Here is a 15,234-nt window from a genome sequence, read left to right as displayed (position 1 = left end):
ATGAGTGGCCTACAGCTCTGTGGTTTTAGTACATATAAAACTATGAAATGTACTATAGACTTGATTATCACCTCCACCAAGGAGGTTATGTTTTCGCCTGCATTTGTCCCATTGTTATTTAGCAGGATTACAAAAACACTACTGGATTGATAAACCCAAAACTTGGTGGAACGATGTGGTTCGGATCAGAAAAGAACCCAATTCGTTTTGCTGCAGATTCTTATCGAGGAATTAGTTTTAGCTTTCTTCAACATTGTGAAATAGGGCATTTTTCCAGCATTCCTGGATATTGATGACAATATTGGGCATGTTTAGTGGATTAGGTTTATGAGTTTGTGCAATTTGGTGCAGATACAAATAAAAATCTGGATGTAGTGAATTTAAATGTGGTTTCATGAGGGGACTGTTGTATGCACTCTACTTAGTGTTATTCTACTTTGGATTAAATTTAGCAGGTTGTGTTCAACTATACTCCAACCAAAATGACAAGTGTGAGGCTGATTCTACTCGGAGACATAGCCTTACCGTAAAATCTCACTGCCAGTCATTTAACAACTCCATGTCTTGTCATTCTCCCAACCCCCAACCACTCAGGTAAACAAGAACAAGAAGTGGCGTGAGCTGTCCACCACGCTGAGCGTTGGCACATCGAGCAGCTCCGCCAGCTCCCTCAAGAAGCAGTACATCCAGTATCTGTTCGCCTACGAGTGTAAGATGGAGAGGGGAGAGGAACCGCCGGCAGACAGCAGCAGCAGCAGCAGCGTCAGCAGCAGCATGGCTGGAGGGGAAAACAGGAAGCAGGTCAAGATCCAGCCGCCGTCACCTGGTAAGGCCTGATAACAGAGCGCTGCACTGGGTTTTTCCAACGACTCCAGTTACCCATCTGTCAGCAGCCAAACAACAGGTGCTGATGATCAAAATACAGGTGTCGGGAAGCGTCAGAGAAATCTGCATTCATGGCAATGTGGCTTACAACAACACTACAATAAAGGCCGTGCAGCTGTGTCCAAAAACTCTAGCATCTTGGATGACTGGGAAGTGGCAGAAATATTTATATTATAGTATTAAACTGTTTTTTATTGTTTATCAAGTGCAAATTAATAGAACATATTTGCAGGTGGAATAAACTTGTTCCTCATTGCAGTTTTAAAATACTTTTTCGTCCTAAACAAATTGTTGCGGTTCATTTTGTAACTAATCAGCTTTCAGGATAATTTAGCAAAGAAACAGAAGGTAGAGTTATTAGTTTGAGCCATGTTGTGTGAGGTGCTGTGCAGGCTTGCCAAAATCCAACTAAAAGGGTTATATTATCTTAACAGAAATCACATCATAGCTCAACCACTTCAACTCCCTGAACACACTCGAGATAGCACTAACTACAGACCTCTGTTCCCAGATCAGATTTTCTCCTGATGTCTTAATGAAATATGACATGGGAGGGAGGGTGTCATGGAGAGAGAGCGATTTTTATTATTATTTTTTATCAATATTGTTGTCATTTTTATTTGGTTCTTTAGATTAGGATTAGATACTGTTTAAGAGACAATAGAATAATGTACTGTGTATATATAGTGCTTTACAGTCTTATCGACCACTCAAAGCACTTTACAGTACAAGTTAAATTCATCCATTCACAAACACATTCATACAGCGTATCACTGGAGACAAGCAACCACTCACCCGCAGATTCAAACCTACAGTCAAGTTAAAGTTTCCAATTAACCTAATCCCAGGACTTGTCTGCACAACTGCAGATTCTATCCACACATCCTCCGTTTGACAAAACAAGGCCCGAAACACAGAGAGAAAAGTTTGCTTTGCCAATTATCCGCACTAGTGTGGACAGGGCATCAATCTGCATGTCTTTGGACTGTGGGAGGAAGCTGAAGTACCCAGAGAAAACTCAAACAGACATGGTGAGAAGACAGAAACTCCACACAATGTGGGAGCTGAATCGGAAATCTTCTTACCGGTTTAACTGTAAACATGATCGATCCATCCATCTGTGAGATTTCCTTCAGTACAATGCAAACTAATTGGATTTAGTTTGAGGCAACTGGTGATAAACCTCAACATGTACATGGTGGATACCATTAGGGCTTCTTTGTCTTTTTCCTTGAACCGTTTAATTTACTGTTCAGCCACTAAATATGAGATTCATTATTAAAAATAGCACACAGGGATGCCTTGTGATTACATGAACACAACTTAAAACCCTTAGAGATTAATGAACATTAACACTGTTTTGATGAGATGATTCTTAGTTTAATGAAGGTGAGCTGCAATACAATCACCACTTGCACCTCAAACCAGGGACTTACCTTTATTTGATTACAGTGCTTGAGAGGTTAAGTAATATTGTTTTTTTTGGCGCAGCACCGCAACACAAAGGGAGCTTTTATTTTTGTTTGTGTATATTACCCGTTCACACCATGTGTCTGGGTGCACAATTATGATGTGAGCACCGAGAGCGGAGAGTTGGAGCGATGTGGAGCAGTGAGGTCACGTCTCTAATTTGCAGCGGAGATGAGAAAAATGACCCTGGCTTTTAAATAGAACATCTGAGCACTTCACCTGCCGGAGACACTGCAGATTGCTTTTCCTGGTGGGTGGGAAAGAGCATGTGCCTTCATTTGCATTCACGCACACATACCTACAGTACACATGAGCAACACAAGCACACGGTATACTGTATATAAACACACATATATTATAATCAGGCTCCTCTCATCTACTGAAGGGGATCTAAACTACTCAGTTTGAAAGTCTCATTTTGTCCACATCAGCTGATGGAACCATGGCACAACTAGAGACAGCGTCTGCATTGTGAAATATGGAAAGGTTAATACATGTGATGTTTGGGCTGCTTTTTGGAAATGCAGCACTCAACTGTAGACTGCTTATGGTGCAACACTTGATTATAGTGATATTCTCTCTATATTTTTTGTATCATCTGCGTATGTGTGTTGGCGGTCCTCGTGACAGTTGAACCCCTTCACTTCTGTAGTACTTATCCATGTTTTCTCTATAAGCCTACTTGTTAGTAGAAATACAAAACATACCTGTATATTCAAAGGGAAATTCCTGTTACAACTTGGGTCTCACTCTCAGATTTTGCTCACTCTTCTCAACATTGTCTTCCCTGAGTTAGCTGCTTGCAAATGTAACACAGCTTTAAAATATTACCACGTGATTTACTGAGCAGGAACATCAGGAAATTATAAAAAATGGAGTTAATTGATCATTGATTAATAGTTTTAAAATAAAACTTGGCATCCCTCTTTTCCCAGGCTCCCCAGGAAAATAGTCATTAGATGTTATTAAACCCTAATTATTAAAACATTTTCACTTAAGTTTTTCCCTCCAGTTGTTTGGATTATAGCCACTGATTGCATGTATCTGACTGCTTGTGTTTCTTGCTCCAAATGACTCTGTGTTTGCAATGTTGCTTTATTGTTAAAGCAACAAACGAAACTCATTCCTAATGTAGATAAACTGTTTCATTATTTAAATGTATTTTCTTGATGCTTGTGATACATTCAAGTGATTGTATTAAATTGAATAACTACAAACTTATGATTTGTGTATAAAATTTATATCCACATATATTTCTAATAGTAGAGTTTTAAGATAATATAAATAACTTGAATGATGAGCACTTTTTGTCCTGTTTTTCGAGTAGTTACTGATACTTTCAGCTGAAACACAAGTCAACATACAAACAATCCAATTCTAAAACTTTCTGTTTATGGTCAATTAATTTATGAAGCAAGATCAACACCATAGGTTCACAAGCTAAAAAAAACATCCATTTCCTCTGTCTTGTTGTGCTCTCTGTGCTTCCCTGCTCCAAAGTGCAAACTGTCTCACTGACACCGTGCCAGCCTATATATAGACTGACAGGCCAATGATGTCACAGAGGGAGCTTGTCCAGCGGGCTGGTGGGGGTGTGTGTGTGTGTGTGTGTGTGTGTGTGTGTGTGTGTGTGTGTGTGTGTGTGTGTGTGTGTGTGTGTGTGTGTGTGTGTGTGTGTGTGTGTGTGTGTGTGTGTGTGGTGGTGGTGGTGGAGGGGTGTGTGGAGTGATTAATGAGAACTGGAATGTAGAACGTAAACAAACTCGACCTTGCCTTCACCTTTCATTCACAAACCTGGTTCAGCTGACTGACTTTTTTTTCTCCTCCCCCCCCCCCCCCTCCCCTTAACCACTACCACCCGTCTGGATTATGTCACCCGCTGACACACACACACACACACACAGGCTCTCGTGTGCACACACATCAAACATCAGCCATATGCCTCTTCCACAAGCACTTTTTTTTTCACCCTCATCGCCTCCTCTGTCATTTTTTCCCTCTTTTGTAAATATGGAACAGAGGGCACTTAAGTTCACGCTCCCCCTCTGTCTTCATGCCCCCACCCTCTCCGATATTATGCATTTGTCTGTCTGCCCTCGTGCTCTTGAGGAATTGCGAATCTCTTAACCTTGTCTAGCCCCGCCATGGTTGTGACTTTTTCACTCGTGCGTGAGCGTGTGCATTCATATTTCTCTGAAGTGGGGATGTCCCAGGAAGTGAAGAATCCTTAATGCTCCCTGGCCTCTCGATGCCCTCTCACCGTTCCCTCCTCATCGTCATGGGATAACCATCTCTCCCCATGTCTGTCTCTCTCCCGCTCTCACTTTCTCTTTCTCTCCATCTCTTATGTTATAGAGGCAGGGGGTATCATTGAATAATTCAGAATTAGCATGAATTTTTAAAGCTTAAGTCTTTCTTTTTTTCCTGTGGAAACGTGCTGTGCGCGGAAAGGCCACTGAGGCTATTCCAGAGAATGCCTTCTTAGCTAAATGCTCATTAGTATACTTTCATATTCTCTCTTTCTCCGTCTTTGTCGTCTTTTAGCCGGAACGCTCCACATTTTCCATTAAACCTGCTTCATGTATCCCTTGGTTTTATCTGGTAGGGAGGGATGGGGGGGGGGGGGTCTTTGTGTGGTGGGATCTTGTAGCTCTGCACTCCATAATTTTCTCGTCATTGAAAGTGAGAAATTCACAGATATATGGTGTCATAACAAGAGAGCACACTAACCCAGTGTTAACCTCCAGTTTGGAGTCTGTGTGAGGAGGAAGTATTTTTCCTAGGAGGAGGTCATCAGCACCAGCTTCCTCAAGGTCCTCACTCATGCAGTATTTATGGGATGTTTGCTTAGGTACTAGCCATAATACACTATTTACCATAATAGTATATAACTATATATATATATATATATATAGATATATATATATATGTACACTATATCTTCTTCAGATACATTCATGCCCCCCAGCTCAGGCCTCCACATGAACCCCTCATCCACCCGATGGCAGATGTAAATAAAAACAGCTCAAGCATCTTCAAACAGCTTCCAAATAAAGAGCTGAAGTGGGCAATTTCCCCAGAGAAATCCCTTCCTTCTCTTCTCCTCGCTGTGTCCTCCCCTCTTCCACTGCTGGCCCTTCTTTCAGAGTCCCTCCATTCCCATCTTCTCAGCCCTCATGGCAGATGTTTACCTCACTTCTCATGTCAGTGCTTTGGCCCTAAGTCCAGAGTTATCTCCCTAATACAATTGGGGGGGGGGTCTGAATGTGTTACGGTTTTTATTGTAAACTTGAATAATTGTTTCAAAGAATAAGGAGGAAACTTCTGTTCTGTTTCACAGCAAACTCAGGCGGCTCGCTCCAAGGCCCACAGACACCACAGTCGTCTGGCAGCAGCTCCACAGCAGAGGCTGCAGGGGACCTGAAACCCCCCACACCTGCGACCACCCCTCTGGGACAGGTCACACCGCTGCCCCCCAACAGGTACCACACACACGCTGCACAACTCTGCTGCTGCTGCTACTACTACAAGTATCACTGCTTCTATCACCCCTGCCCTTATAATTTATTTTTATAATTTTGTATATTTAATTTATGTTGTGTCCGTCAGCATAAATAATTTATGTACATATACTTTATGTATAACCAAGAATTCTTAGTCAATGCAGAGTATAAACCTAAGATATGAAAAATGTTTCTTAAAAAACAACTTAAGTGAAGCAAGTTTAAGTCAAAAGTAAATAACTCTGGTATGTTCCAGATACATAACCATCATCCAAACAGTTAGATGTGAGCATCCATGAAAAGGAACAGCTTTTTTTATCAGGCAATTTAGTTGAGATTAAAACGAAAGACTGTATTTTATTTTCTTGCTCTTTATATGATGATTAAAAGTCTTTTCGTTTTCAGTAAAATGTCCTTCACGGTGTCGGATGATTATAAATCATGACAGTTGTGTCTGCAGAGCTTGGCAGAGGAGACCACGTTCCGTTGTTGCTTTGTTTGTGATGTTATGTGAGAGACATACATGAAAAATAAAATGATACAGCTTGATGTACTTGTCATGTTACTTCACACTTTCGACCACATTTGAATGAATTAATAAATATTATATAATATTGTTGTTTTTACTCCGCCGTATTTGATTTAAACTACAATTACTACTTAATTATAATATCACGCTTACAAATTATATTATTAGATTCTTAAAATATAATGCATTGTTAAAGATAAAACTATTTAACAGCACAAAGTCATTAAAATCTGTTTGACTATAACAGCTATAAAAATCCTGCTAAAAGGCCGAAAGTAATGCAGCTGTCATTATATTTCAATTTTATAATATTACATTTGTTAGAGGTCAGTTTACTTTTATTTTGCTGCTGATATTTTTATTATTTTAATAAATGAAATTGTGAATGTACCACTTACAACAAACTACTTCTACTTCAACTTCTACACCTACTACTACCTATGACATCACTACTAGTACTTTTAGACATTGAAATAGTCAGAAACACAAAGTGAAAGAAGGTTGTTCAACTTTAAGTTAACAAGTTATATTATCACAATGGCAAACTTTAGAAAACACTTAATTAATTTGTGCATCACCAATTGAAGAAATTATTTGAAGTTATATATGTTTGTATTTAATATCAAGATTAAAATCTGTCATTTTAACATTTAAAAATTACTAACACTGTGTCTGAATTTACTCACTACTCACAATATAATCCACCATTGTGAAAAGTGCATCTTGAAAAGTAATTTCCAACTGATGGTCACAAGTAAAACAGAAAAGCCTTCATTGAAAAGAACTGACTGTCGTAATCTCTGTTTATTCATGTGTGTGAAAATAAACCTGGTATAATAAGAACCAACTAACATTGATATCACATGTTTTGAATGTGCAACGACAATAACGTACTTACAGGCAGAGAAAAAAAAATCAGTGAGGAGTAAATTAATTAAAGTACTGAATGTAAAAATCAAGCTCCTTCCTTCACAATTACTTCCTTCGATGTTTTCTTTCTGTCGCATCCCTGATTGGCACGTCTCTCATACGTTTCTCTCCCCTCTCCTCCCTCTCCTCCACACCTTGTCCAGGAGTAGTGTGAGCATACAGGACCCCTTCTCTGAGGTGAGCGACCCGGCCTTCGTAAAGCGTGCTGCCTCCCTGCCCCCCTCAGCTCCCTACCAGCAGGGCCTCAGCATGCCTGACATGATGATGAGGATGCAGTACGACGCCAAGGACCCCTTCGCCGGGATGAGGAAGAGTGAGTGAGGCACACGCTGTGACGCCCTTTCACCCACACGCTAAGGCCGGGACCTGTTTTGTGAATAAACTGTCATTTTCGCCCCCAAAAAACATTTTGATCATGAAAATGTCTGACGCATCCAAAAGCCATTGTTCTTTCGTCTGTCTCCTTGGTCTAATTCATTGTCTCGTCACCATGTTGTCTCACATCAGGACAGATGTGTGTGTTTTTACCACTAGAACTATGAAAGGAGCTGAGAACCGTTTGTTACACCACACTTCCCTTTATTGAAAACACACCAGCCCGTCTGATGTTCGTGTATCTTAGCCTTCGTCTCATCCTAACTTTGTTAGTTCTTTTCATCCTCCTCGTTTTCAACCTTTCATCCTCTCCACCCCGCTGAGAAGCACCTGTTTTGACCAACTCATGTGGTTTAGTTTTCAGAACAAACGGCAGTTTTAGAAAGGAATCGCAGCTCCTCTGAAGGCTGAGGCGAATGGAGTCTGAATGAATAATATGGTGGATGTTAGCTGCATAACAACGGTTAGATGTAATCATGGAACTTGGCGGATATTCATAGAGGAATGCTGCCATCTGCTGGATAGGAGACGACATAGTGTGCTGTTAAAGGAGCAAGTTGAAAAACAGGATTAAGTCTCTGTTGCATTTCATAAATATAGATACATTTTTCTCTTCAGTTTTGTTCATGATGTTGATATTTTGCCTTCTTCCTGCACAGTGGCTGGAGCCGATCCCTACATACCAGGTCAGATGCCTGGTGGTGGTATGCAGGACATGTATGGTCGACCCCCATCATCTCTGAGCATGAGCCAAAGATCACAGTATCCATACGGGCCAGGCTACGACAGGAGGTAGGTTCACCTTCCACCAGGACAGTTTTATTTAATATGTGCTTAACCATGTGTTTATAACAGTATTGTGTTTTGAGTAATATGAGGATATCACTGTTGTGTGATCCTCAGACCAGACCATGTGATGGGGATGGAGGGGAGCATGGGTCCTCCTGGGAGTCAGAACAACCTGGGGCCGTCCAACAGCGAGGGCAGCATGTACTCTGCCAGCAGATACCCTTCACAGCAGAGGTCAGCATCTGTGTTTTCACAGAATATACATTTTAAGTAATACCAGATATCTGTGAGTGATTTATATCCTCTCCCTCTTCTCCTCTATTTCAGACACGACGGCTACGGTCAGCAGTATCCCAGCATGCCATATGGGATGCATCCATCTGGGATGTACCCACAACAGCAGGTGAGAGGCAGCTCGTACCTCTGACTACTGAATACAGTAGACTTACAGTGTTCACTTCATGTATTGAAGGAACACGAGACAGCCTAGAAAAACTCAACCAATTCTGAACAGATGTAATACAATGTAGGAATTCATTTTAAATTATTTAAGTAATCAATCATATTGATCTTCCAGTAGACTTACTGAGTTGGATCATGTTCATGAAGTATAATCTACGGTCCATTGAACATTCAATGAGTGTTATCAAAGTAATAGTTGTGCGGTTCATTACTTCTTCTTAGTGTCCTGGTAAAAGCAGTGTTATTAAACTGATTGTTCCAAATAAGTATTAGAAACATTCTGAACTGAGTTCAAACCCTATTATAGTCACAACCAAATATAATTTGTCATAACTCTAAAGTCCACAACAGATGTTATGTCACTCGTTTGCTCGAGGTGCACAGTGGTAGTGTTGTACAGTTTAAGGCCTCACACAGTGTTTGTGAAATAATTTTGGGGGGGTGTTCAGACACACTAGATATAAAAATGTTTCTCAACACCTCTCATAGTTTTACTGCTTTGTTTGAATATTACACATATTATGACCAAAGCAATACACTGAGAATAAATCTACCAGATCTAACAAAAAGATATCTGCCAACTTTGCTTCAGCAGGGCTACAAACGGCCCATGGATGGTATGTACGGACCCCCACCCAAGAGACATGAGAGCGACATGTATGCCATGCAGTATGGTAACCAGCAGCAGGACATGTACAACCACTACAGTGGTGGATACTCAGGCCCTGAACACAGAGCCTTACAGGGACAGTTCTCTTACCCTTACCCCCGCGACCGTATAGGCCCCTCAGGACAGAGCCAGCACAGTTTGATGGGCGGGGGTCCTACTCCTAACCATGCTGCTGATGGGCCCAACATGTGGCCATCCAGGACAGACCTGGGCTATCCCTACCCCAACCGACAGGGGCCGCCATCTCAAATGCCACCGTACGGCTCCATTGGTAGAGATGACATGGACGGGCGGCCTGGGCAGGAGCAGTGGCACCGTCATTCTCCCTACATGTCGTCAGCAGGTGGCATGCCACCCTTGTCACGCCAGCCATCCTCTTATTCCAACTCCCCATCCATGGCCAACCACCTGCCCAGAGCACCCAGCCCAGGGGCCTTCCAGCGCTCCCTGGACTCTCGGATGTCACCCAGCAAAGTACAGTTCATGTCGCCCATGAAGATGCCTAAGCCTGGGATGGCCATGATGGGCTCACAGGGCGCTGGATCCCTGGGTCAATTTCCTCCAAACCTGAGGAGGGACCTCAACTACCCACCAGGATCAGTGGAGGCCTCCATGCCCATCCTCAAGCCCCGTCGTAAGCTCACCTCCAAGGAGACTGGTGAGTTGGATTTCTGATATGTTGTAAATTCAGTGCAGTATTTTCATGATCCAATAAAACACAATACCTTAGATCAGCAGCACAAGTTCAAATAATTCCAATGATCTATTCTCTTCAGTGTCCCTTCTGATCAAGTACAAGTCTGATCTTTTTTTTTTTCTCTCCCTGCTTCTAATACATCCCACTGTTTGAAACCCCAGGAACGCCTGAGGCCTGGCGCGTCATGATGTCTCTGAAGTCTGGGCTGCTGGCAGAGAGCACATGGGCTCTAGACACCATCAACATCCTGCTGTATGACGACAGCACTGTGGCCTCCTTCAACCTCTCTCAGGTAAAACCAATAAGATGGCTACACCTCGCTGCTGACTGACAGAGATCTGGCAGTGAAGCATGCTGGGACAGGGTGACAATGTTTCACTGCTTGACCCCAGTCAGACCTGGTATTAACATCCGTCCTGAGTCATGCAATTACAAGTGGTCAGCTCTCAGTTCAGATCTGAACACATCCTGAGAACCGATCACTCAGACCACTTCTGGAGGTGGTCTGGGACGTATGTGGCCACGTTTCTGTGAACACAAATCCGCTTTCTCTCTCTGTCTCTCTCTGTCTCAGGCCGACACAGACACAAACATTACGTATGTGATTATTTGTATGAGATCTGAACACACGTGGTCACAGGAGACACATTCAGGACACATTTTAATACCAGGTGTGAACATATAAACTTAAAGTTATCCACTCGTGATACCAGGTGTGATGAACAGGGCCTTTAAGCTCGTAGATAAATCTTTTCTATTTCTCAAAGATTATTTGAGGGGGAAATGTTTTTTCCATAGATTATACATTTTGAGTACAGTATTCACTAACACTAATCTAATGCCCCTCTGCTTAAATTGCTGACTGATGATATTCTATCTTTGTCTGACCAGTTGCCTGGATTCCTCGAGCTCATCGTGGAGCATTTCCGCCGCTGCCTGATCGAAATCTTTGGCATCCTGGAAGAGTTTGAGGTGGGAACCATAGCTCATAAAAACTTTTTGGATGCTCCTTCTAACCAGAAGGAGGAAGAACCCATCCCTGAGCAGGAAACAGACTCTGCTGTTCAGCCTGAGTCCGAGTCAGCCTCGGCAGTAGAAACGCAGGTGGAGCAAACGGGAGGCGTCACCAAGGAAGCCCCAACCGTTGCTCCAGAGCCAGAGTCTGCTGTGGTGAACGGTGAAAAGGAGGAGTGTGAGGCGAGCAGAAAGGAGGACAAGAATAAGGAAGACAGAGAGAAAGAGGGGAAAGAAAAAGAAGAGGGTGAAAAAGGCGCAGAGAGTAAAAAGGAGTCTACGGAGCAGCCTGTCACTGAGCTAGAACCTAAACCTCAACAAGCCAGCAAATACGATAAGCTCCCCATCAAGGTTGTCGACAAAGAGGACCTGATTGAAGACATGACAGAGCGCTTGGGTTACATCACTGAGTTCACCAGTGGGCTGCTCCACTGGCAGGCCGGTGGCGGAGACTCCACCGCACACATTCAGACACACTTTGAACCCCGGACTGCTCCACCTGCCAGAGAGGATGAGAAAACAAGAAAAGAGGACAAGCAGGAAAACAAGATGGAGGACGGGAAGAAACAACCACTGAAACATATCACCGCTACCATTGATGATGTTTTGTGTGCTCGTGTTGACGCTCTCTCTTACGCCCACCCTGCACGCTCCTTGCCATCCTACCCCTTCCGGGTGCACCCAGATGGGGAGCAGGACCACATCACCCTGCTGGAGGATGAGCCCCGCTGCCTGGACGAGGCTCCGCTCTCCACAATATCCGCCTGGCAGGACTCGCTGTCCAAGCGGTGCCTCTGCGTCTCCAACATCGTCAGGAGTCTGTCCTTCATCCCTGGCAACGACTTGGACATGTCACGCCACCCTGCCCTGGTTCTTCTTCTGGGCAGGCTGCTCCTGTTGCACCACCAGCACCCTGAGAGGATGAGGTTGCCCCCTAGCTTCCAGAGAGACGAACAGCAGGAGCAGGGGCTGTCGAGTAGCAAAGAAGAGTGGTGGTGGGAGTGTCTGAGTCTGCTCAGAGAGAACGCCATGGTCACACTGGCCAACCTTTCCGGACAGCTGGATCTCTCGACCTACTCAGACACCATCTGCCTCCCCATCCTGGACGGCCTCCTCCACTGGATGGTGTGCCCCTCCGCTGAGGCCCAGGACCCCTTCCCATCAGCAGCGCCCCACTCCCTGCTCACCCCTCAAAGGTTGGTGCTGGAGTGCCTCTGCAAGCTGAGTATCCAGGATGGCAACGTCGACCTCCTGCTAGCTACGCCGCCCTTCAGCCGACAGGAGAAACTGTTCACCGTCCTGCTCCGTTACGTGGGACAAAGGAAGGCGCAGGTGTACAGGGAAATGGCGGTGGCTGTCCTCTCCCACCTGGCACAAGGAGACCCCACAGCAGCACGTGCCATAGCCATGCAGAAGGGCAGTGTGGGTAATTTGGTAGGTTTCTTGGAGGATGGTGTTAGCATGGCGCAGTACCAGCAGAACCCTCACAGCTTACTGCACATGGGGCATCCTCCTTTGGACCCGCCGAGCATAAACATGATGTGCAGAGCAGCCAAAGGCCTGTTGGCCATGGCTAAAGTGGAGGAAAACAAAACGGAGTTTGCGCTGTTTGAGAGCAGATTGTTAGACATCTCCATTTCCTCGGTGCTCAGCGCTGGAGTGGCGGCCATTATTTGCCAAGTTCTCTTTCACTTGGGGAAATTATGACAGGAGGAGAGGCAGGACTCGTGTGGCAGACCCTAACAGTGTATGAGAAATTTCTGTGGTTTTCTATTTTTATTTATCAAAATGACAGAAAATGTGTGTTTTGTTTTTTTTAAAGGAGTATCCACATAAACAAAATATATATGTAAAGCGTCTGGGCCCTGTTAAAAAAGTGGGTTCAGGATTTGAAAGCTCAGTTTATTACAAATATTTAATACCTGCTGGTGTCGGATTGCTACGTTAAATTTTTTGGTTTGTTTGGCATATTTGTTTCTGTTTGTTTACTTTTTCAGCCAAAGCTGCCACCAGATGTTGGTGCTGAATTACATGGTTCCTTTTGAGTCGATGAGTCATCGAGATGTTTTTCAGTTTTATAAATGCTAATAAACTCATCAACATTTTGTTAATGGAGAGTATTTATTTAAAATGTGACACTGTACAGTAGTTTGAACTTTTTTGCCAACAGTTGCGGGGGAGAGAAATGCTGACTTTTTAAAATGAAATGTATACGTCTCCATCGCTGGAAGATAAAATTGTGCAATAGGACTCGAGCAAGTTGTCCGTTCTGAGAACCAGAAGAAAACGTAAATCTGCAGTGTGTGCTTTAGGCCATGAGGAGGCAGCATTGCACCAGCCAATCAACATGAGAGCAGAGCGTCTGTCAGAGGAAGAAGTGTCTAATTTATCAATCATAGCCTCAACAACTTTCACAGAAGAACTTTGTGTTTCCTAAGCACTTGTGTCATGTCTGTATTTTTTCATCATTGTGTATATAAACCGTTGTACAATGGACGCACATGATTCTTTCAGTCTCTATCAAGCATAGCAACAGATGGGACTTTCTGACTAATATAACAAATGCTTTTATTGTTGGTAAAATTTGTTATTGTTATTATACATATTTTGTTAATGGGGTCAAATATTTGAACATGGCAGATGTAACTGATGTTTCAATGTAAAAAAAATCCTGTATGCATTGTATTATAGCTGAGAAAACAATCGCTTTGGTAATCAAACGTGGAAGTGCCAGGGTGAGAGGATATCTAGGCGAGGTTACAGAAGCAACCTGAACACATTTCTGTTTGTTACTGTCCTCCATTCATGTCAAAGGGCATATTTTTTTCAATCTAGATAAATGCTCTAAAAGAAACGTCTGAAAAGATCATTCAAAATGTCCTGAAGCTCATTGTAAAAAAAACTTGCCTTTTTTTCGTATGACTCCATGTCTCTCTTTTATTCAGTATACACATTTATACTCTGTGCTGCACATGTCACAAAATAAATGTACGATGAACATCGTTAAACACCGGAGGCGTTGCATTATGTCCAGACAATCTTAGGCCAATAAAACAAACATCAACTGCTTACGTGACCTGCCTGTTATTGAATTTCATTCAGGATAAACTGACCACTGTCACTGCGGTGACGTTCTTCCCTTTGCACAGTTCAACAATGACTGAAACCATGTTTCACACAAGAGTCCAGAAGATTCTTGATAGGAGAACCTGACTGTTTCTGTCTGATCACATTATTTGCATCAGTGCAGATATAGGAGCCAGGAGACGTCTGTGCATGTTCAGAATTCTTTACTTTGAGCTCTGATTTCATCTCTAATGACAACGGTACGGTACCAACTTTATGAAATGATATACATCATTTTAGTTCAATGTGTTGAACAGCTGAATTAGATACTCCTACAATGAAGAATTTAGAATATTACCTCAACAGTGATGCTGACAATACTTGTATAATTATCAGCATTGCTGTTGCAGATGAACACGAGCTCTGACCAACACTAAAAAGTTTAAAACCACCCTCTCTCTTTATGTGAAAGAAAAGAAAATCCTGCATCTGCACCTTTGTCCTGGACCCACTCATTCTTAAAGGTCCAGTGTGTATGATTTAGGAAAGGGAACTATTGGCAGAAATTAAATGTAGAATAATTCTAATGATGTTTTCATAAGTTCATTTCATCTAAATTGTATGAATTGTAGTTTTCTTTACCTCAGAAAAGGCCCTTTATATTTAAATACTTTATATTTACATCGAGGGGGCCCTCTCTACGGAGCTTTTATGACAATTAAAGGCTACCACAGTTTTTCATGTTTGAGAGGGTGAGGTGAGGGGTGTTCAGTTGCAACATGCAATTTCAACACTAGATATCACTAAATTCTACACACTGTACCTCTAAACCCACTCTCTCAGA

At 42.9% G+C, this 15,234-nt stretch overlaps 1 protein-coding gene across 7 annotated transcripts in view; it reads left to right on the top strand.

The window, feature by feature from the left end:
- Positions 1-14,395, top strand: part of LOC109627887 (AT-rich interactive domain-containing protein 1B-like) — a 204,397-nt gene extending 190,002 nt beyond the window's left edge. For 5 of the 7 annotated variants that reach the window (XM_069536161.1, XM_069536160.1, XM_069536157.1 and 2 more), the window contains 9 exons: positions 595-826; positions 5,696-5,837; positions 7,461-7,630; positions 8,352-8,484; positions 8,596-8,715; positions 8,809-8,884; positions 9,536-10,271; positions 10,472-10,602; positions 11,202-14,395. In XM_069536161.1, coding sequence (XP_069392262.1) covers positions 595-826; positions 5,696-5,837; positions 7,461-7,630; positions 8,352-8,484; positions 8,596-8,715; positions 8,809-8,884; positions 9,536-10,271; positions 10,472-10,602; positions 11,202-13,031 — 3,570 coding nt within the window. In that variant the 3' untranslated portion in view covers positions 13,032-14,395. The remainder of the gene's footprint in view (positions 1-594; positions 827-5,695; positions 5,838-7,460; positions 7,631-8,351; positions 8,485-8,595; positions 8,716-8,808; positions 8,885-9,535; positions 10,272-10,471; positions 10,603-11,201) is intronic. The other 2 variants (XM_069536156.1, XM_069536159.1) reach the window with 1 other exon arrangement.
- Positions 14,396-15,234: the final 839 nt, after the last annotated feature.

This window comes from Paralichthys olivaceus, chromosome 12, assembly GCF_024713975.1.
Source record: "Paralichthys olivaceus isolate ysfri-2021 chromosome 12, ASM2471397v2, whole genome shotgun sequence".
In the NCBI taxonomy this organism is placed as follows: Eukaryota; Metazoa; Chordata; class Actinopteri; order Pleuronectiformes; family Paralichthyidae; genus Paralichthys; species Paralichthys olivaceus.
The sequence above is the reverse complement of the archived record's forward strand: the minus strand, read 5'-3'. Positions and strand labels throughout refer to the sequence as shown.